The following is a 24,259-nucleotide window of genomic DNA, read 5'->3' as shown; positions in this document are numbered from 1 at the left end:
ACTTTCTTGAATTTACTGATCTTTACTAAGTTTTCAAAGTTTACATTACACAACCTCCTATGCCATAACCAACTTTCTTCAATTTGAGCAATGAAACATGAACATTCACCAAGTTCAAGATAAAATAAGTTACCTTTTGTTTGAGTGCCAGATCCAATCAGCTTTCCTTTGCCATCCAGCAATCTTGTTTTTCCATGCATGAATTCTACCTTGAATCCATTATTGAGTAGCTGTGCCACACTCAATAAATTATGTTTTAGTCCTTCTACCAAATATGCATTATCACACACAAGTTCCTTGGTTAGAGAGATTCTTCCTTTTCCTCTTATACAACAAGGTTCATTGTTACCAAATCTTACACTGCCACCATCATAGTTTTCAAAGTATTCAAACTTAGTTTTATCAGTAGTCGTGTGATGAGAACAACCACTATCTATGATCTATGTATCATTTTTGCTCATGTGAGAAATTATTGCCATTTCCTCATCATTATCAGATTCATCTTTTACAACAATGTAGACAATTTCATCTTCTTCTTCATTATCAGAATCATTAGAATCTTTTTCCATAAAATATGTTTTCTTACCTTTATCCTTGAACGATATGAAGTCTTTCTTTCCATTGTACTTGTGACTTTTGCTCTCATCTTTGTTCTTCTTATTTGGGCACCTAGCAACAATATGTCCAATTTCTTCACAAGAGAAACATATTAGAGGAACTTTACCTTTGTATTTTTCTTTGCCTCTTGAATATTTTCTTGCTATTAAAGCTTCAACCACTTCAAGATCAGTGTCTGAACTTTGTTTTGATTCTTCATCACTTTTTGATTGTGGTTCCTTCATCTTTTTCCCTTTTTCTTTGAGTGAAAGCTTGTCTTCAAATGCTGATTCAACATTCTTGGCAGCTAGAACATAGTTGTCATAGTTGTCTAGCTCAAATGCAGTCAATCTTCCAACTATGGTCTCTAAATTTATTTTATGATTTGCCTCACATCTCCTTTCTTGAATTGCAGAAACTCTGATTGCATTAATAGGAAGTAGAGTTCTAAGAACTTTACTTATAATTGTCTCCTCACTGATATCTCCTCTAGATGCTTTGATTGCACTAACACATGCTTTAACTCTTTCAACATACTTTGCAATGTTTTCATCGTCTCTCATCCTCATTTGATCAAATTGTCCTCTCAAACTTTCTGCTTTGGCTCTTCTTACATTATCATCTCCTCCATAGATTTCTTTCAGCTTGTTCCACATTTCAAAGGTAGTTTTGGAATCCTTGATGTCATCAAATTCTTCATAACTTAGGGAAGATGCTATATCTATCATCATGCTATTGCAAGTCTTCTTTTCAGCAATATCATTGATAAATAATGTACTAGAAGGTTCTTCATATTTTTCATCAAGGTACTGTAGTCCTGTATCACCAATAGATGCCAGATGAAGCCTCATCAATTCTTGCCATGCTGAGAAGTTGTAAGACATCCAGATCTTTAGCTTAGATCCTTGAAATCTTTTCCTGTAAGCACCAAAAGCTTTGATACCAATTGTTGGAATTAAAGATAGAGAAACTGAGAGGGGGGGTGAATTAGTTACTCACAAAATTTAATCCACAAATCTCTTAGATGTCTTAATGATCTAGTTACTACTTTTACTTAGCAAACAACTACTATAACTCGATAAATTAAGCTATTACTTTCTTTTCAAGCATCCATGCATGTAACTAAAAATAAAGTGAACACAAGAGACATTAGATTTAATGTAGAAACCCAATATGAGAAAAACCACCAAGTAACTAGTCACCAATTTTTCACTCTTCTGAAGTGAGCCCTGTTAGGAGCCAACCTTGTTAAAGGTTACAATACGCACTATTAGGTGTGACCTTGTAAGAGGATTTGATCACCCTATTAGGAGAGTGGCCTTGCTAGAGGTCTTTAGAACAATTCAACTGAACTGACACCTTGTTAGAGGATTTACAAAATGGCTATTAAACCAACTCTGTTAAGAGATTTGAAATCACTGCTACAATGGTTTAAAAGAAACAATGAATTGACCTAAATAAGATGCAACTAAATTTGCTAGATACAGGTCTCTATTTAGCATCATTAGATCCTCCTTGATCAAATATGACTTTGCTACTCAATGATCTCTGATCATTCTTCAAATTCGCTTCCACAATAATCAGTCTTCATATCACATTAATTCCACATTCTTCCACACCATACTACTTTGAATTCGCAACTTGACTTCTTACTTGTATCATTTAGGTTGTCAAGTCAGCTCATTTACATGTTACATTTACCAATAAACCATTCATTAGTTGGCTACAGATATTATTCTTAAACAAATAAATGCCCTTTACTCGCCGACCCTACTCGATAAATACTACTTCTAGAAATTTCTAGAGGTAACCTTCTTGACTCGGTTAACATTACAATATCTTAAAAATCCTTTGGCTGCCGAGTTTACTCGGTAAGAACTACTTTTACTGAATTACCTATGATGACTGAGTGAACTTGGTAAGAACTGTTTCTGTCATATTTTCTTCAATTACCGAGTGATCTCAGTAAGAACTACTTTTGTCATGTTTTCTTCGATTACCGAGTGAGCTCGATAAGAAAAAAATTTCTTTGATTACCTTGAAGGCTCGGTAACTAGCTATCTACTCGATAGACACGACAAGCTAGCTTTACTAACCTTTTGAGCTCGGTAGATACTGTCTATTGCCTTGTTGACATTCTAAGCTCAGTAGACACTATCTTTTGCTTTGCTGACTTTTTGAGTTCGGTAGGCACTATCTGATGACTGATATGACATATGTGTGACATCAAAGATAACACACAATTGAACAATTGTATCCAACAATTCTAATAGTTTCCAATCTCTTCTAATTTATCCTAATAGTTGTATAACCTATTCCCATACAAAAAGAAGAGAGAAAAAGATTATCTAATGATGTTTTTCCTTTATCAAACCCTTATCTAGGAATCACCAGTGAAATTGAAATAAAAAGGATTAAAGGAAAGTATGTAAAAAGTTAAATACTTGATTTATCTTTTGAATAAAAGCTCATGGACTAATGTAGAAATTTCTCATAGGGTAAAAGTACAAACATGTGTCACCCTTTTACAAAGGAAAGGCTAGCATAAAAAAAAGTGTTAAATTTCAACAATGTAAAAGTTATATTTCTATTTTGAATTTTAAGTTGGTGCAAATCGATGAAATGTGTATAAAAGGATAAAGTTTTTGTATATTATTTTTTTAAAATTATAAAAAATAAAAATAGTATGTATTATAATTTTCGATGACCTTTTTTTATAGTGTTAAAAATTGACCAAAGTAGGGGTTATAGTTCCCACCATAGAAATAACTACAAATAAATGTATTTCCATCTAAATTTGAACTGTGTTGTTGATGACATGTGTACCTAGAACTATCAAAAAGAAATTTTCAAAAATATCATATATTTTGTCTATTATAGCTATTTAAATTTGAACTTTTCATAATTTAACAGTTTTTTGTTTCCACCATCTTTTCCCTAGTAAATCTATGTTAACAATTACAAATGTTATATATTATTGAAGAGGACTCTCTCCTCTAGAACAATTAACCATTTTTAATAAAAAATGGTTATCAGTTACTAGTTTTTATATTTTTTTGAATGTGCATCATCTTCAATGTTGAAATACCTACTTGCATTATTTTGCAATTATTGTAATCAATATTTGGTCACCTATAAAAAAAAAATATTGGCATAATTCTGACTACAAACTCTATCTAGTGGTAATTTTTCTATTTTTTTGAAGGCCTAATTCTGATGATGAAATTGGCCTTTGAAGTGTTAAGTTCTTCAAAATTGCAAAAGCCATGAAAGAAATTGCTACATCAGATGACACCTAGATAGTTCTAGCCAGATGATGTCAATACAAAAACCTACTTGCACAAGGTTGCCCATATGATTTGGTTGGTAAACAATTCAAATAAAAAATCTAGATTATTGTTTTAAAAAATCTCCAAATTAATTATAGTTAAATTAATCAAATAATAATATATCTTTCATTTACTTGCTATGATTTCTAATGTAAGTATTTCATGTGTTATTTTAAATATATTTGATAAAAATAAATCAAGATAAAACATATACAAAATAAATATACATTTAATTAATTTAATCATTTATATTTTAAAATTAAGAGTTATATTTTACAATATGTATTAATTTTGAATATTAAATTTAATTTTGATCATAACAAGGCCCCTTGTATTGTTTTATTTTTTATTAAATCAATAAAATAGGTTTTGAAATGTATTGTTTTATTTTGTATTGATTCAATAAAATAGATTCTTTTATTTTAAAGGTAAAGTTTTATTTTTACATTGTTAAATTTAATTTAATAAATTTTAAACAATAAAATAGGTTTTCTATTTGAAATGTAATGTTTTATTTTTTTAATTGTTATATTTAATTCAATAAAAGATAAAGAGGATCTTGACCATATGTATCAGCAACTTCCTAATTGATCTAGATAGGTTTAATGATTCATAAAAATATTTCAAATTTATATATACATTCATTATTTTTCAATATTTATACATGTTTTTCTTTTTTCAAATTTATACGCTTTTATAAAACACTTGGAAAATGATGTAAGATGTATTTTTGTTAATTCATAGAACATGTAAATTTATTACACATTAACAATTATCTAAAAATAATGTATTTATTTCTAAATTTTACATGTGCATTTGCTATGTACACTTTTACTACACACCTAGAAAATTTTACAACACATATTTTCATTAATTTATACAACACATAAATTTATTACACATTAACAATTATCTAAAATAATGTATTTATTTCTAAATTTACAACTACATTTATTATACACTTTTACAACACACCTACAAAATTATGTAACACATATTTTCATTAATTTATATGACACATAAATTTATTACACATTAACAATTATCTAAAAAATAATGCAATTATTTTTAAATTTACATGTACATTTGCTATACACTTTTACAACACACCTACAAAATTATGTAACACATATTTTCATTAATTTATACAACACATAAATTTATTACACATTAACAATTATCTAAATAAAAAATGTAGAAGATATTTTAAAAATATGTTTCCACATTTATGTAAAACATATTCTATAAATATAAATATTAAATATATCAACTACATATAAACATGGTCACATAACTCATGAAAAAATCATATATGTCAACTATAAATGTAAACATTCACATAACTCATCAAAATATAATCTATGCCTTCTATAAATGCAAATGGTCACATAACTTATGCTAATATGAAATATGTCACATATGAGCGTGTTGTAAATTTAAAATGTGCCATAGCTATAAATCTTGAAATAATATCATCATAAATCAATATCAACCATCATGTATATGACATATATGAATATCAAACATGATCACATCATGCTTCATGATGTGATTGACTGAGATGAGATCACGAACCCTATGTCCAATATAAGAATAAATGTATCATGAGCATGTGTATAAATTCAATTTAAATAATAACATAAGTACAATTAAATTTACCTATGACTCAAGATGACTAGGGTCAACAACTATCTATCCATCTCCACCCTCACAAGCTGTAGATGCAGTCTATATGTAATAGAATAAATAAATATCTCACAAGTTATACTTACTAAAGCTTTAAATATAAGATTTGTAGGTCCAATTAAATAGACATGTTTGTAAAGTTTTAACTATGTCTCCTATTGCATAGGATGCATAGGTGTCTGCAACTCTTCATATGCCATCGTCATTGATAATATATGCCTACCTATCACACTCAAGTCTATATCACTAAAGGTCACATCTCTAATGTCAAGTGTAGGATTTTTGAGCATATCTATGAACAATGAATGTCCTGGTGGGTGAAAGCCTACCTTGATAGGGGGGTTGCATCCTCCTCAACTATGGTCTATGGTGGAGCTGTAGCTACAACATATATGTCGTCCTAGCCCTGACCACCCTATGCCTCCGTCATACCTCTAATGATACCAACCACATATGTTGGCACCACACTAAGTGGCTATCCAGTCAACAATTGTATAGCTTGATAGGCTGAAAGAAGATCACTAAAAAAACATGTACTCATAGCCCTCAAGAAATCCACTTAAGACTCCATAAAGACATCTTTTGGATATGGGATGTCAATCTCATGATACATATCATCACCTAAAGATGATGTAGCAATGTGACCACCTATTGATGTAGATCATGATTGTGTCATGTGTCTATACACTCAGTTAGAAGACATCTCATGCACCCAGGTAGCAATAGTGGAAATACTCTCGTACACATCTCTATGCATATCATTTTCCACTCTATCTCCAATTGTATTTAACTCCAAATGTTTTGGTATCACCAAAAGGTTTGGACCAATCAATGCTTTTTTATTAATGGGTGCAAGAGTATTTGGGTGTCTGAATTTATTTGAGAACCTAACCTAACCATACCTAACATGCCCAAGGATATTAGTGTAATCAACCTCTCGATGAAGATGAGATTATGCAAACAATTGTTTGTAGAAATATAAGGGCAACTCATCCTTTTGGGGCCACATGTGATGTGTAGCCAACCAACAAGGATACATGAAAGGTGCCACCAATGGATCAATACACCTTGTAGCATGGTACCCTCTGACCTTTTTCAAAGGTCAATAATGTGGGAACATGTTCTTTACACTCTCCACTAAGACCATCTCATCTATCTCCCTCCATCACAAGCCACCACCAATAGAACCAGATAGAGCACTATAAAAGTGTCCAGACTGACTCTATCATAAGGGTTAAAACCCTTGACAGTGAACATCATGCTAATAAGCTAATCTCTAATTGCAATCACCTTATCCCTATGCTATAGGGCAGGTGAAGCCTGTAGACTTTGATTAATAGTATCGAGTGCACTTTGTAAGTGTTGAATAGTATCACTGAATAATGTCTCCCTATCCTAGGTACTGGTAGTCAATCTATGGGATGAACCACTATGAGGATGATGATGTACACTAGCCTCTCTAGAATCAGTACCCCCCTATGCTATAATGATGAAAGATATAAACAAACAAAACTAGATAGATGATAATAGAGATTGCACATGCATACATATACATGTATACATAGAGTATTATATAAACTAATTGAATCAAAACACACTAAATGAATCTTTCTAAACAAACCTATTGTACAACATATAAAGAAATGTTAACTACATTACATTTTTTTCAGGAGTTAGAGAGTGATTTAGGGTTGGGATAGATGAGGTTATGAGAGAGAGAGAGAGAGATGAAAATAGGGTTTACAAAGATGAGGTTTAGAAGTTAGTGAGTGGTTTACAATTTAGAGCAATGGACTTTAGGAGTTAGAGAGCAGTTTAGGGTTTAGAGCGATGGGGTTTAGGAGTTAAAGAGAGATAGAGGGGAGAGATGAAGTTATGTTAGGGATTATGGGTTAGGGTTGGGATAGATGAGGTTATGATAGAGAGAGATATACGAAGTTAGGGTTTACAAAGATGAGGTTTAGGAGTTAGTGAGTGGTTTAGGGTTTAGAGCAATGGAGTTTAGGAGTTAGAGTGATGGGGCTTAGAAGTTAGAGAGAGATGAAGTTATGTTAGGGATGGAATAGATGAGGTCATGAGAGAGAGAGAGAGAGAGATGATATGGGAGAGATGAAGTTATGTTATGGATAAAATGGGGTTAGAGAGTAGTGCAGGGTTTAGAAAGATGGGGTTTACAAGTTAGATAGTGGTTTAGGGTTTACAAAGATGGGGTTTAGGAGTTAGAGAGAGAGAGATAGAGGGGAGAGATGAAGTTATGTTACCGATTATGGGTTAGGGTTGGGATAGATGAAGTTATGAGAGAGAGAGTGATATATATATATATATATGAAGTTATGTAAGAGAGAGAGATGAGGTGGGAGAGATGAATCTATGCTAGGGATTAAATAGGGTTAGAGAGCAGTTTAGGGTTTAGAGAGATGGGGTTTAGGAGTTAGAGAGTGGTTTAGGGTTTACAAAGATGAGGTTTAGGAGTTACAGAGTGATTTAGTATTTAGAGAGATGGATTTAGGGATTAGAGAGTGGTTTAGGGTTTAGAGGGAAGGGGTTTAGGGGTTAGAGAGTAGTTTAGGGTTTAGAGAGTGGTTTACGGTTTAGAGAGATGAGGTTTAGGAGTTAGAAAGTGATTTAGGGTTTATAAAGATGGGGTTTAGGAGTTACAAATATATTTAGTATTTAGAGAGATGGGGTTTAGGGGTTAGAGAGTGGTTTATGTTTTAGAGAGATGGGATTTAGGAGTGGGAGAGATGAAGTTATGTTATGAATTATGGGGTTTAGAGAGTAGTTTAGAGAGAGAGAGAGAGAGAGAGAGAGAGAGAGAGAGAGAGAGAGAGAGAGAGAGAGAGGTTTTCAAATTATATGGTTAGAGAGTGGTTTAGGGTTTAGAGAGTAATTTAGGGTTTAAAGAGTAGTTTAGGTCAATATATTTAGATTTAAAGTTCAATATAGGAGTTAGAATCTAATCTAATTCAATGTGAGAGTTTTAGTTCAAATTTGATTAGGTTTAATGTTGTGATTTAACTACATTTAATGTTAATTTTTGCTCCTACTTAATTTGTTCAAAGTTAAGGTTTCAATTATAATTTATTTGTGTTCACAGTAAGAAGTAAAGTCTGATTTAGTTCAATCCGATGGTTTTAGTTACTAGTTTATAGTTATTTCTAAACCTTTACCTTTATAACAATTTCTAATGATTTGTAATAAAAACAAAATAAAAATATTTAAACTCTCTAATTTACATCTAACTAATTTTCTATATATTTAATAATTTGAATTTTTTTTTTCTCAAGTAACTTTCTAACTCTTGTAGTATTTTCTAAATTATCTAATAGTTTCAAAAAAAGTTCTAATATTTTTCTAAATTTTAGATAATATTTTATAAAGTTTCAAATTTTTCTAACTATTATAAACTAATTGAATCTAAATTTTCTATATAATTTTCTACTATTTTCTATAAATAATATTTTACAATTTCTCTAATAATTTCTAAGTTTTACTAAATTTCAATACATTTTCTAAACTTCATCTAATATTAGAGTACTTAAAAATATAGACATATAATTACTTTTAAAAAAAAAATTAATTCTTTAAAATAATCTCGATTAAAAATACACATTAAAAACCATATTTCTACTAAGAAATCATAAAATAAAACTTAAAACATATAAAAAATTAAGGGGGATTTGCTGACATGCCTGATCTGGCCGAATGTCCCCTGAAGCTCTTCCTACTGCACAATTCCCAAAAGCTCATATAATGAAAATGAGAGGTAGATTTGTCATTTTGTAGGTTATATAGTTTATGAATTTAAGTTTGGATGCCTTTCGGTTAGACCCATGCTGAGTTGTACACACCACTTGGCACACAGTTAGCACCACATTGTTCCAACTAGATTTGGTCCCCCCAGAACACATTTGGCCAAATCCAATCCGACCGAAACTTAAAAGTTAGCCCCAAAGGTGACACAGATCCATACTTTCACCCCATACCTATGAAGATATTTGAATTTACTTGGCATCAATGACTTGGCCTTGGAATATAATGTAGAATCAAGGATTCCCTCACAAATGCATAGATCTATAAATTTCACTCCTAGAACTTGAATATAGATATGTTTGACAATCACTTGTAATGAAGGAGAGAGAGTATAAATAGGAGGAATGATCTTCTTTCTTGATTGAGAATCCCTCTACTTTGCGATTGTGGGAGATAAAAATTCTTCAATTGGAGAAGATTTCCTTGGAATTGAACGATCATTAAGAATTGGAGACTTGGAGAACACAATCTTGGATGCTTTCCTTCAAATCTTGAATCTAATTTCTCAATTAGTCTTGGTTGCTTGAAAACTTGATAGCTTGTTTGCAAAACTATAGATTATGATTGTGTAAAATTGTCAAAATGAGGAATGATATGGGTTTTTATAGTCAATCCATTCTTTTGGGATCATAGAATAATGTAAATTGACTACAGGATTAAATTTCTCACAAATGCCCCAAAATACAACCTCATAAAAAATTTGGGCACAATCTTCAAGAACACGATTCTATTGGCATTTTGTACCCTAGAGAGATGTGCTAAAATTTGGGCAATTTTATTGAGATAGGTGAAAAGACATGCGAGGATAGTAACAAGTTGAAAAGATCAAGCACAATGGGAATTCATAACTCAAAATAACCAAAATGGGGTCTAATAGGTCCTAATAAAGCATCCAACTATGGGTGCTAAATTTTCAAGGTATTAATAAGATAAACTATCTAGCTCAATGAGATCATCGAGCCTAGACAATAGTGCAAGTCTAGGATTACAACATAGATACAAGATGACACTACAACACATGTGAGATGTGTAAAAAATACATTTCATTCAATTATGGGCGGTCATCATGAACATTGATGATTTTAAATCCACAACTATTGGTGCAATTGTGCCAAAATATTAGAGATTAAATGAATAAGTGATATAAGAATTATTAAAACATGTTCAACTACTAGGTCTCCCATAGATGTACATTATGTGCTTGTGCATTTTAGTTGCCACAGCCATTTGTATGACCATGAAAATGTTTTCAAGGTAACTAGAATGTACAAATCCATAGTGTATTTTATAAGTTTAGACTTTAACATATACTATGGGGTCATGCATTCTAGTGGCTCCATAGCTTAATGAAGGACGAGATAGTGTATTGTGGAATATTATCGTAGCTTGCAGAAGATAGTGTACAACTTCATTGGACAACTTAAAAATAGAGAAACACAACAAGAACTCTTTATAAATTGGAAAATAAAGGAGGAAAAAATTGATAGATAATGATAAGTACTTTTTGATGTTGCAATTGTCTTTCATAACTCTCCATTAGTATTAACAATTGAGAGTTGAATTTATATTAAAAAAATGCATTTGATATAATTGTTGTCTCAAAAGTTTGCACCCTTGCCTAAAGTCTTACCTAAAGGAAACCTTGTGAAACATGGAAACAATCTCCAAGTTGCAGGACTTTGAACAATGAGACTTGTCTTTGGAGAAGGTTGACTTCCTTACTATCGGGGCGCATCTAACTACTTCTTGAGAGGAAAAGGGAGAAGAAATGCATAGAAGCAATCTACCTAATCTAATCTAAAAGGGTGATACACCAAAATAGTTTGTTCATCATTATCTCTACCTAACAATGCACTATTCATCAATACAATCTCAAGATACATTGATTCAACCTTTGCATTAACTTAACAATCACATGTAGATCAAGAACCAAATGAGATGCTAAAACAAAGGAACTTTGCTCTATAACATCCAAGAAGCAAAAGTAGATACTATCATGCTATTTAAAGAATGAAAACAAAACATAAATAGAGGCAAGAAGATTTTGCACTAATATTGATGGGAGAATGAGGTACAATAGAGAATTACATTCATTAATAGACAAAATGAAATTACAGCAATAGAGCATATAATTATATTGCTATAGAATCAAAGAAAATTTGGCCAACCCTTTGAAGAGTCACAAAACTTTCTTTTATAGTTCAAGCATAACTGAGATAGCTTCTACCCTAACGCTTAGCTCAACTACTACCATTAAAGTTGTAGAGAACAATCACTACAAATTTTGGAAAGATATGCTCTTGGTACACATCTAGATGTAGGAAATCATATCTTTCACCAATCAAAGCATTGAGAATATATAAACGATGGCCATTATCATTTTGACTAGTAGATGGATAAACCAAGTAGTGGGAGGAATGACATTTACATTTACCATGCATGGAGATCATAGAAAAGTGGTTGCAAGAAATCAAAAGAATGAGTCACCATTAAGGAGCTACTTTCTTTCTTCTCAACATGCCAAATTAGATATATTGGCAGGTCAACAATATTCAACCTCCACCCTATACCTTTCTTGATATTTCATTGGTCAAAGACCTTCATATTTTTTAGCTAAAAAATATTGAACACCCTTTTGGTCAACTTGGGGACCTATGATCTTATGATCATCAATGAAGTCAACCCCTCATATCATCTTCAACCTGGAATCTTAGTTCTACAATCTTACAATTGTCAATAAATCTCATAGTCAAAGGTGCCTTTTATAATCTCTATGATCTTACAATACACTATTTCTTGTCATATGGTCATAGGACCATCAATCTTCCTTTACGATGTTATGAGTGTGGTTAATTTTGACCTTATGTTCTTACTATCACAATCTATCATACCATTGACATCAACAACTATAATCCTCACAATCCTATGATTGCGGTTAGCTAAACCTTGTCATGTCTTTGGCGGTCTCATATTTTACCCTTGCAATCTCACAAACAATAGCCTCGTTGTAAGATTAGGAAACTGCATTCCTTGCTCCACGATCTCATGACGAAACCCTCAATTCAACTTTTACCTCTTCATTCGATGAATGACTACTCCAAAAATGGTCCCTTACCTTTTCATGCCCCTAAATTCTCATGATCATATGATGGCATGATCAACCTTGCTCATAGCTTTGGGAGCCCAAAAAATCACACCTGGGATCTTATGATCCACTATTTATCGTAGCATTAGAACCCTTAAAAATCCCAACATTTATGTTCTTATGGTCCTACAATTGCTTGATGCTATGACACCGCGATGTCCCAATAACACCATGCCTTGTATGGTTGCAACCCTTAGCATCTGCCTCTATGATCCCATGAACAATAGCACATCACAAGATCAGTGTCCTCCTTGCTTGCCTTTTCGATAGAATGCATGTTGGTTGAATGAGTCAACCTTCATTCGATGAATTTCCCTTTATAAATTGGTTCTTGTGATGCTACAACAATAGGAACTGGAAGATCAAGCTCACTTGGACATGTGTCCTCACATCGTATTCTTGCTTTGGTTAAAAATCTTGCAACTTAAATATGCAAGAATACGATAATCATCAATCTTCCTAGATTTGATGATTAAAAAAATGCATACCTTACTCATGTTAATAACCAATGAAAATATGCCGGCTAGAAACTTACATAGTCAGTACCCCTTTTCGATATTTTGTGTTATGAACAGGGCTCACCTAGACACATGGTAGCTTGTTGTATTCTTGCTTTGGTTAAAAACCTTGCGACTTAAATATGTGAGAATATGACAATCATTGATCCTCCTAGATCTAGCAATCACAATAAAAATGAGGCCCTTATGTGTAATTTATTACCTTGGCCAATCAAGAGCTGCCAACCTATCAACCATTGATTTGTCCTTTTTTGTTCTGGCCTCACCACCTAGGCCCGCAAGGACACGTGTCCTATCCTCACTTTCTCACTTTGGATAATTTTCTTGCATCTTAAATATGTGAGAAAGTGACAGCCCTAGATCTCCATCATCTGACGACTGAGAAAAACTTAAGTCTGCTATCCATGTCAGTACCTCTGACCAATTAGAATTTGCCCTAGTGCCAACACACTCTGACATTGAAATTGCCACATCATCAAGTTCATACACATGGCGTTATGTCACATCTCCACAACCTTAACATGTGATTACACATTAACCCCAGCGACCATGCGGCTTAAAATGTTTCACCACTTCACAACATAAATCCAGGTTTAGCCTTAACTCAATGCGACCTTGTGATGAAGCCAAACTTTTAACTGCAATTACTCAGTCACAACTTAACATTAACTCATATGTCTTAACCCTGCGAACAAGCAATCAAGGTAATCCCTGCATCGCCCTTCTAACCATGGTTTAGCATTTACTCCCATCGATGACGTGAATAGAGAATATCACCATTTCGGTATAATCTTCTACGACTGTGCAATGACTATTTGATTTTAACTGTGTCGCACCCTCGCAGTCTATTTAAGCATTAAGCCATAAGTACTTGTGACTATGCAAACAAGGAATCTTTTGCAAGATTACGACTTAGATTGCACAACATATAACATGAAATACAATTGGTATGATTAAGACTTAGGGATTTAAAAAATGTCAAAGCTTACATATTCGTTAGACTTGCATGACAATTTAAATTTGAATAAGTCAAACTTGACCATTGCCACCCTAAAATTCAAAATTTCACCAAAGGGGGCAAAAATGGCTAACAATAATAACCCAACTTTGAAGTAAACTAATAGTTTTGAAATATTATTTTTAATCTTAAAATGATATTGATTTATTCTTTAATGACCTAACTTTTTGATGGGTCATAGCTGAGGCAAAAGGAGCTTTGAGAAAAGGCACAAGAGGTTGAGAACTTTAGCATGTAGGCATAAGAAATTAGATGAAAATTTGTCTAACCATGCCTAAACCATTTAAGTTAGAGAAGATGAATAAATTTTACTGTCAGCATCTTGTACATAGATTCGCCTACCACCACACATCCTGCACCCCTTCAAATAAAGGTAATTCAAAGAAAAGATAGATGTTGTTGAGCTTGGAAGGGCAACCACAAGCATCTGAAACCAATGTCATAGTTAGCCATAACACATGTGGGACAGGTGATGTGACCCAAGGGCCTTCAAATAAGCATAAGGTTGAGATCATTTGACGATAGAATCTACTGCCGTTTTGGATTTTCTGTCTCATCTTGATGGTTATTTCATTCTTGTATTTCTTATATTTATTCTTTACATTGTTTCCATGTAAAAACCGAAAGAAACAATCTTGATCAAGATCTAATCGGCTCAAGGTGCTAACATTGAGAGAGATTGATTCTTGATCGAGAAGGATAACCCCCTTTGAGTGAATATGGAGCCTGAATTGCAAGAGTCTCTCTTAGAGATCTCTCCAACACCTGCTAATGACAGTCATCTGGATGACATTAACAGATTGGAAGCCATTCTGTCTGATTTTGATCAGCCATGGGGAAAGAGGATCAAAGATGCAGTCTTCTTGGAATCAAAGCTTCTATGGCGCCTTGCTGCCCCTGCTGTTGCAGTTTACATGATAAACTATCTAATGAGTATGGTTACACGAATACTCTGTGGTCATCTGGGGAACTTGGAGCTTGCTGCCGCTTCTCTTGGGAACACTGGGATTCAAGTTTTTGCTTATGGACTCATGGTATGTTTCAATCTTCTATCCGACCTCGTTTACTTCTTTGGGAAAGATCTAATGATAGAATGAAATAAATTTACACCATTTATACCAACAACAATTTGGACTAGAGAAATAATATCACTTGAATGTTTCGTTTCTCTTTACACTGTATTCATTGCATGCAAATCAAGAATTTAGTCGATTCAATCTTTAGTTCGATACACAAAATATGGTTTCAAACATGGTTTCTATGACAGAGTGATAAGCAGCAATGCAACTTTTTTTTTTCCAGTCCTAGAGCTTCAAGACACAAGCAAAGGACATGAGACATGAACATGTGTACAGTTTTGTTAAAGTTCAGTATGTGGTTCATGATGGAATCAGATCTAAATGGCCGTTGTTCATTACAGGAGTTTTAATGGAACTGTCTAATCGTATAATGAGTTTATAGCTTTATTATTGATGATTAAATTAAGAATTTCAATAGTAATATTTAATTTGGTGCATTTAAAGCTTTAAATTGCTGGTTGTTTAGTTGTACTCCAAGGCTACTGTTGATTTTTATTGGTCTAAAGTGTTGAAAAGTTTTTAAAAACATAGATATGGACTTTTAATTGGTGCTCTTTTCATAATCATCTATTAAGCTATATGAAAAAGGATAATGATCTTTTGAAAATTTAGATATGTTTAAAATGGAAAAGAATGAGACAAAAGTAATCCCTCACAGTAATCAAAACATTAACATTAATTAACTCTTCTGCTAATCATCTTATGTTTCCTGACTAAATCTTAAAACTAATTCAAATAACCACGCTACGTTATGAAGAAAAACAGTACTAGATTTTTAACTTTCATCATTCCCGAAAAGGGCCAGTTCATTGAACGTCTTTCTATGGTATTATCTAGCCGATAGATTTAGACAGAAAAACAATAAAGGATTTTGCAGTATGTATGCCCCAACAATATTTTTACTTCCACCTACCCACATAAACAGTCAAGCAAATTGACTGGTTGGAACCAACAACATCGTTGAAGACATAGTTGCAAAATCAAGCCAAACAAAGCGTCCAAAAATTTAATAGAATATTTCTTTTATTAAAATACTAATGGAAAGGTTGTAATAATAATATAAGAATTGTTTTTATTCAGTGTAAAATATGTTTTCTATTTAGTGGTGAAGTTGAATGGTTTCAAATGATTTTATCGAGGATCAAGTCTGATCAAGTATAAGACTTTCACATCATAAGAGATGAAGTCTCGGATGTTTGGCTATAGGCTTCATGCCTCCATTAGATAGCACTGCTAGCAGGTTTGAACAAATTTAACATGTGGATCTTCATGAAATAGGATCTAAGTGCAGTATTCACTATTGAGGTTTTCATAGATTTGTCTAATCCTTATAATGGATTCATATAATTTTATTATTGATGAATAAATCAAATAATGAACTTTGCATAATTAATCTAATATACATTTCTTTAACTACTAAAATAATTTATATTGTTAGATATATATGAAAATATAGATGTATTTAACCAGGGCTATTTCCCTTATTATTTATTAACATAAGAAAACTTAAAAAAATTTAAAATTACACACAATCTTATCTGAAGTATGAATATAATATCATAGATTGTAGAAATATTTAAAAAAACTCTTAATGAAGTGTTAATTATTCTTAGTTTTAAAAAATAATGATTAAAATTTAGATTTATTTAAGTCAAGAAATAGAATGAAGAAATAAGAATAATTCCTAATAATAACTAAAATATTGACAATAATTGATACTGTCCTGCTGGTCATCTTAAATTTCCCTAATTAAATCTTAAAACTAATCCAAATAACCGCATTATAAGGAGAAATGCTACTAGATTTTTATTAACTTTATCTTTCCCCAACACGGTCAGTTCATCAAATCTCTTTTATGGTACTCTATATCTAGCGAATATATAGAGAGAAACGAGGAGGATAATACAGAATGACTGCACTGACAGCATTTTCACTTCCACGTACTTAACAGTCAACCAAATTGACTGGTTGAATCCAATAACATCGTTGAATACATAGTTGCAATATAAAGTCAGACAAACAGTAAACAAATCAATAGAATATTTTCATTAAAATAATGTAAAGATTATAGCTTGAATAAGGCAAAGCCCTCAGAATTGTTTTTGAATATTGTATAGATTACGGAAGAATAATATAAGAGAGGGCAAGGTAAGGTAAGGTAAGGTAAGGTGGTTTTATAGTCCACGACCATTATGCCATAGTTTGTGGGTTTACATATGGTGACAGTGATATGAGACTACCTCGTACTCTTTTTCGAGAGGCGCTTGGCAGTACAGACCGTTGTTTCTGAACAGGTGTCAGATAAACAACAGTAAAAAAGACAAATTATTAATTGGAATAATAGCAATCCGTATGGAATTCTTAATTTATGACAATGGTCAATTTATAGCACTGCTAAATAGTGTAGCTTGTAAAAGACATTGAACAAGGCAATTCTACTTTTCCTGTCCTCCGCAGTTGCAATAATAATTCAATTTTAAAATCAATAGAATCTTTTACCGGTGAACTTATCACGGGAGATTAATGTACTTAAAAAGTCTTGAAAATGCTTTTTATATCGTCGATCGAGACTACTAAGCAAGCACTTCCGTGAACTTCAGTCTGATAATTTTAAATGAATTTATACTAGGCATACAAATTTGTTCATTTCCCTTACGATCTCTTCCCCTATAGAAGATGCGATAAGGATGTCTTTTATAATTAATTCTTCTGTATCACTAAGACAGCGTCTTTGTCTCAGACAATTAATTTAACGCAGCACTGTCAAATTTGAAATGCAGTTGGGCATGGGCAGCGCAGTGGAAACTCTCTGTGGACAAGCCTACGGAGCGGAAAAATATGAAATGTTGGGAATATACTTACAAAGATCCACAGTCCTACTCATGGTCACAGCTATTCCTCTCACAATAATCTACATATTTTCCAAGCCAATTCTCCTGCTTTTGGGCGAATCTGAGAAAATATCATCTGCAGCCGCAATATTTGTATACGGTCTCATTCCTCAAATCTTCGCGTATGCTGCTAATTTTCCTATCCAGAAGTTTATGCAGGCGCAGAGCATTGTGGCACCCAGTGCTTTTATCTCTTTGATTACAATATTTATCCACCTGTTTTTGAGCTGGCTGGTCATTTACAAGCTTGGATGGGGACTATTTGGGGCAGCATTTGTTTTGAGCTTATCATGGTGGATTGTTGTTATAGCACAGTACATTTATATTATGAACAGTCCGAGGTGCAAGAAAACATGGACCGGCTTTTCTCTTCAGGCTTTCACTGGGTTGACGTCTTTCTTAAAGCTATCTGTTGCCTCTGCTGTCATGTTATGGTAAGTGAGTTATTTTTTGAGTTTTCATTTCTTTTATGGTAGTATTTAGGATTTTATAAGTTTATTTAATAGTAATTTTAATTATATTTTTTGGGTAACCTTTTTATAATAAATTTAATGGCAAAGTTTATATTATAGTAATCTTGATGATATTGGATTCAAATCTTTTATAGATTCAAGAAAAAAATTCAAGTTTAATTACAATTTTAGTTCTAATCACAATTCTTACATAATCTTTAAGTGGGTCTATGATTCTTTCTATATATAAACATAAAGAAACAAAATAAACGCAGGTGTATTTTTATATAACTATTCAATAATTATGAGTATATGACTCTTTCTCTTTCTTGTTTCCATATTAAGAAGGGCATTTCTACGATTTTAACATTTTATATGTTAAAAAGAAGGGTGGACCTTATTAATAAAAATAAGCTATTGAATAGTACAATTGCCTTTTCACATAGATCACACATTAAATATTTCAGCTGATTTTAACTCATATGCTCTTGAATTAGACATGTTGAGTAAAAGCAATTTTGTGACTAGGTCGTTGAACTACACTTCTATATTATAAACAACCAATGAAAGACACCATTATTGATGAATACAAAGGTTCTCCTTCCACTTCTTCCAACCCTTTTTCTAGGGCACTTCTCACATACTCTACAAGTGTTTCCTCTTCTCCTCTTTCCTCTTTTAGACTCATACCCACTATAGTTTGGCCTCCTCTACCAATAGCTTTCTTCTCCTACAAAAAAATTGAATGATGTAGAGACTTCTTGGGTCAACTTTTTAAAATTTTGAATGATGTATGAGACTTGTTGGATCAACTTTTGAATGACCTTAAATCAGTTATACCTTGATTCAATCATATTTTTATAGGCAGTTTTTATTTTTCTGTTCTAGAAAGTTGATTTTTCACAAACAAAAAAAAAACAATTGAACTCATAATATATTTATGAACTTAAAAAGTTGGAATTTTTTTTTTTGTGTCAATGATTTTTGGGTATTTAGAAATTTTGGTAATTTTCTAGAAAAAGTTTGGAAATTTCCAAAAATGGAAAAATCTATAAGTTGCCAAAAATTGCCAAAAACGAAAAAATCTAAAAGTTACCAAAATTTGCCAAAAAGACTAATTTCATGATATATTTAGCATTGTAGTTGTTTTGATTTGTAGAACATATTGTGAAAGAAGAATAGTGATGAAAAACAATATTTTATTTGTTTCTTTGTGTTTATATTATTTTGATTAATATATAAATTGGTTACTTCATATTCTCTACTGTCACCTCCTTTCTAGAATATTGTCCATTTTAAACTGACAACTTTTGTTAATATCCTATAACATCATCAACATGTTCTACATGTAAATAATTAACATTGAAATGTAAGTTATCAATTACGCTCTCACCTACTTTCAACAATGTAAACACAACCTAACTAAACTTGAAATATCTTTACTTCATTCTTTTTTTGTTGCCCCAACATCCTCTTCATTCTCATCTTTATCATTTGCAACCTTTTCATATTCCACTAATGCAGTCACATCTTCTCCATCCTCTTTAATCACCACAACTACAACTTTCTATGTTTTTGTATGGAACAAGTATTCAATCATCTCTATGTATTCCTCAAGAAAATATCACTCTTCATTAGGTTCCTCATAAAACACCAAATTATGCATTAGTAGACACTCTATCTCAACCTTAGGGCTATTTACTACATCCACATCTTCGAGATGATATTTCTCCACCATAAATATTTTTCTCTTTCTCATATCCTACTTTATTTTATCTAATGAATCCTACACCTCTTGCCTCAATTTGTGTGCTTCCATCTCGAACATTATCATCCAGCTCTTTTTTTCTCCTTTTCTAAATAAGGATCATCAAAATCTAGTAGATCACAATCAGACATGTCTTCCCTTTTCCCATCAATGACTTCAAGTCCCTCTAACTCTAACCTTTGCAAGACTTCTCCATAACTACACCATTCTTTTGATTACCTCTAAAACTCTACTAATGCACTCTCTTTGCAATTTCAAGGTATCGATTAATTAGGACTTTGCACACCCACAATGATTATTTTGAGCCCTCCACAACTACTTCACACTTTCAAGAGTGAATTTCATCATAGTAACTAATTTGTTAGAAAAAGATCACTCTAGACCAATAGGTTCTAGGAAATGATGCCTTACATTTATCTCTTTACCTATGCACTCTAACAACCTACTCCACAACTTTCATGTGTAGCTCCTCTTTCAAAATTTTCACCTATCTATAAATAACTCATATACATTTATCCTCTACTTAAAAATGATTTCTATAAGGTACACCTCTCACTTTCTCTACCTACTTTCTCTTATTGAAGGAACTTGTAATGCACACCCTCTACTAGCTTCAATCTCTAGTGAAGTACAAGAAATATTATCTTATAAAGAATTCATTGAACATCAAATTCTAGTGTAGATAGCCTCACATCTAGTGATCTATCTATATACTCAAGATCTTTGTCTTTGATACCATTTCACGTAGGAGACTCCCCTAACTTATCCATATCACAAGCTCTCTTATACCACCCAATGTTCATACATAAAATAAAAGAGAAAATATATAAATAAAACTATTATAAATAATGTGCCTTCTATATCTCAATGATATGAAAAGGACACATCCTCTTCTATATCAATAAAATGAAATGCACTTTCTTTTATTATATGGGGTAAATTGTGAGCCTCTTATGTGGGAGGTCTTAGGTTTGAATTCACTTGACCTTAATAATTAGTGATAATTAACCTATATATATATATAAGCCACTTAAGCTTTAAAAATTTGCAAGATGGAGCTAGAACTTATTCTTCTACACTCCTTCTAGTACTCATATTTATCTCAAAGAAAAGAACTCGGCTACAAATGTATAGCCTCTAGGCCAAGCCTCTCTATTATAGAATCCTTGTGTCTCTTGGAAATATCACTTCCCTTATGAAAATTGCACAATTACAATAAAAGAAACACAAAGCTAATAAATGAACTTTCAACTTCTTTAGAAGCCAGTAATAGATGTCTTGTTAATTTTCCAATGTGGATTCCCTAAAAGGTGTCTTTTCCAATTTTTATATAACTATTCAATCAATATGAATGCATGGTTCTTCCCCTTGTCTCCACTTCAAGAAGGCTATTTCTCTAATCTTAGCATAATAAATGTTAGAAAAAGGTGTCCCTTAATGAAAAATACAATTGATTGTACATGGAAGCCACAAATATTAAATGTTTTCAACCTTCTATAATTTTGGATACTTCCTTAAGTACATGGAGATCTAGAGATGCTTCCATTTATTTTTTATTGTCAAAGCTTAATAAAAAATCAAAATAACATTTTTTCTAGGTGGTGCAAGACTTCTTATAGTAGTGTTATTGCATCAATTAACAATATTATAAATTCTATTACTATATTATAAAAATTAAAATGATTTAGAATTATTTAATACAAATAATTTATACATAAATTATAATAATAATATTCTATCAAAACCAAAATTTATCTATTATTTAATAAATAAAATTAAAAGAATAATATTTTATTATTGTAATTGAAAAATATATAGTTAATTAGTCAATTCACTTAGAAAAGACATCAAAGATACGTAAACTATATTTTTCTTTCTAAATAGTGTTCTCTTGATTTGTACTGTATCAGTTTAGAGACATGGTACTTTCAAATATTGGTCCTCCTCGCAGGCCTCTTGAAAAATGCAGAGATCGCATTGGATTCACTGGCTATATGGTATTTCTCATTTGCCTTCAATTTTATTTCTAAAAGATGAATACAATTCGCAATTATATTACTCAAATTATTTTTGATACAGCTTTGTTGAACCCACCTTACAAAAAAATTTCAACCCAATGCAAGAGAGAGTGATAAATATTTGAATTCACTTGTATTCTCATCTGTCTTTATGCAGTATGCTCATTCTGGGGTGGGTGTTCATGACATCTGTTGGGTTTAACGCTGCTGCCAGGTGAATTAAATTGTTTTAAAGATGTGGTTTATAAAATACACATGTATTAAAAAAATTATGTTATTATTTAACAAAAAATTTCCTTGTTATATTTAGTGTTAGAGTGGGCAATGGGCTTGGAGCTGGGAACCCAAAATCAGCAGCATTTTCAGCGATGATGGCAACAATGGTCTCCTCCTTGATATCACTGATGTTTGCCATCGCTGTTATTTTACTACGAAATGTCATGAGCTATGCCTTCACACAAGGAAAGGAAGTAGCAGATGCTGTATCAGAACTTGCTCCATTTCTTGCTGTATCTATTGTTCTCAATGGTGTACAACCAGTACTTTCAGGTACTCAATTACTATTTTTCTTTCGAAATATTAAAATTCAACTCATGTGTTTACATGTGGTAAATTTATATTTTCTTTCATTAAGTTCTGTTTTCATGAACTGTTTGTTTGTATCTGTACATTGAAAAGGGCTATTTATATTCATTTTCTTTCTTTTGAATATGAAAGTAGGGTAGATTGTCTTATTTCTATGCTTAAAAAATGCTTAATGGTGTTGGATAATGTATGTTCTTTAATTTATGATTTTAGGTGTAGCTGTTGGTTGTGGATGGCAAGGTCTTGTGGCTTATATAAATGTAGGTTGTTACTATATTATTGGGATACCTTTCGGATGCTTGTTAGGTTTCAAATTTGATTTAGGAGCAAAGGTAAGAAATTCTATGCAAATCTTTCTTGGTTAGAAAAGTGTTAAATTAGTATAGCTTTATTCTGAAACATATATGTATAATTTTGGAGTTCGGAACAGATTGGATAATTATTAATTTATTTATGTTCTAATGACAGGGAATTTGGTCTGGAATGTTAGGTGGAACAGCCTTACAAACTGCAATTTTATTGATCATCACTTTTAAAACAAATTGGACAAAAGAAGTATGTTCTAGAATAAGAAATATATTTTCTAATTTTATTTTAAATAATATACATACTTTCATTCATTTATATATAGTACATTATACCTATTGAAATATTGAATAACTATTGAATAACACAAATATTTGTATTTAGAAATATGTTTTAATTTTTTTATTGGTAGAAATATGTTTTATCTTTGCTCATATATAAATAAATTACTAGTTATTTCTTAATCTAAATATCAAATTTTTATTAATGCATATTTTCTTACGATGCTATTGTATAAATGCCAGGTGGAAAAAGCTTCTCAACATATATCTACGTGGGATGCTAAAGCGCACGATATGAGTCAAAACCATACAACAATCAGCAAGGTGATATATTATATAGTCTTATCTTTAAAGTCAAAACAGTTAGTAGAATTCAATGATAATTATATTGACTATTAAATCTTTTGGCAGGATTAAGGAAGAATTTTCACTTTATAGCGACTTCGTTGGCCGCTTTCATGACAAGGGCCTTCTCTTATCTTACGAGGCTACTTTTAATTTTTGTGATAGCATGGGACATAATGTGCAATCAATATGAGAACTCGCATATGATTTTTAAATCATAAACTATAAATTTAGTGAGAAATATCAAACACATTATGCGTATGGGGAAATACCAAAAACAACTCTGAATCGTGAAGATAGTGTATAATTGAATACGGAATACGATAACATTTATAATTGAATAGGGAATACGATAATATTTTACAAAATGTTAGAGAATTAACAAAAGTAAGATTTTTAAATCCAATTGTACTATCATTTGGATTAAT

General features: G+C 31.9%; 1 protein-coding gene across 1 annotated transcript; it reads left to right on the top strand.

Moving 5' to 3' along the window:
• The first annotated feature begins 14,825 nt into the window (after positions 1-14,825).
• On the top strand, positions 14,826-23,903 carry LOC149559725 (protein DETOXIFICATION 40-like). Its single transcript, XM_089827474.1, has 9 exons — positions 14,826-15,140; positions 17,966-18,510; positions 22,207-22,293; positions 22,472-22,528; positions 22,625-22,863; positions 23,113-23,231; positions 23,368-23,454; positions 23,730-23,810; positions 23,898-23,903. Exons 1-9 carry the CDS (start codon positions 14,826-14,828, stop codon positions 23,901-23,903), a joined length of 1,536 nt encoding a protein of 511 aa, XP_089683600.1.
• Positions 23,904-24,259: the final 356 nt, after the last annotated feature.

The sequence above is a fragment of the Cupressus sempervirens genome, chromosome 4 (assembly GCF_028749045.1).
Source record: "Cupressus sempervirens isolate cs-2001-9-10 chromosome 4, ASM2874904v1, whole genome shotgun sequence".
NCBI lineage: Eukaryota > Viridiplantae > Streptophyta > Pinopsida > Cupressales > Cupressaceae > Cupressus > Cupressus sempervirens.
The sequence above is the reverse complement of the archived record's forward strand: the minus strand, read 5'-3'. Positions and strand labels throughout refer to the sequence as shown.

Coding starts and splice junctions, on each gene's coding strand:
- LOC149559725 (XM_089827474.1), top strand. CDS start 14,826: ATGGAGCCTGAATTGCAAGAGTCTCTCTTAGAGATCTCTCCAACACCT. Junction 15,141..17,965: donor TTTTTGCTTATGGACTCATG/GTATGTTTCAAT, acceptor TTTGAAATGCAG/TTGGGCATGGGCAGCGCAGT. Junction 23,455..23,729: donor AAACAAATTGGACAAAAGAA/GTATGTTCTAGA, acceptor TATAAATGCCAG/GTGGAAAAAGCTTCTCAACA.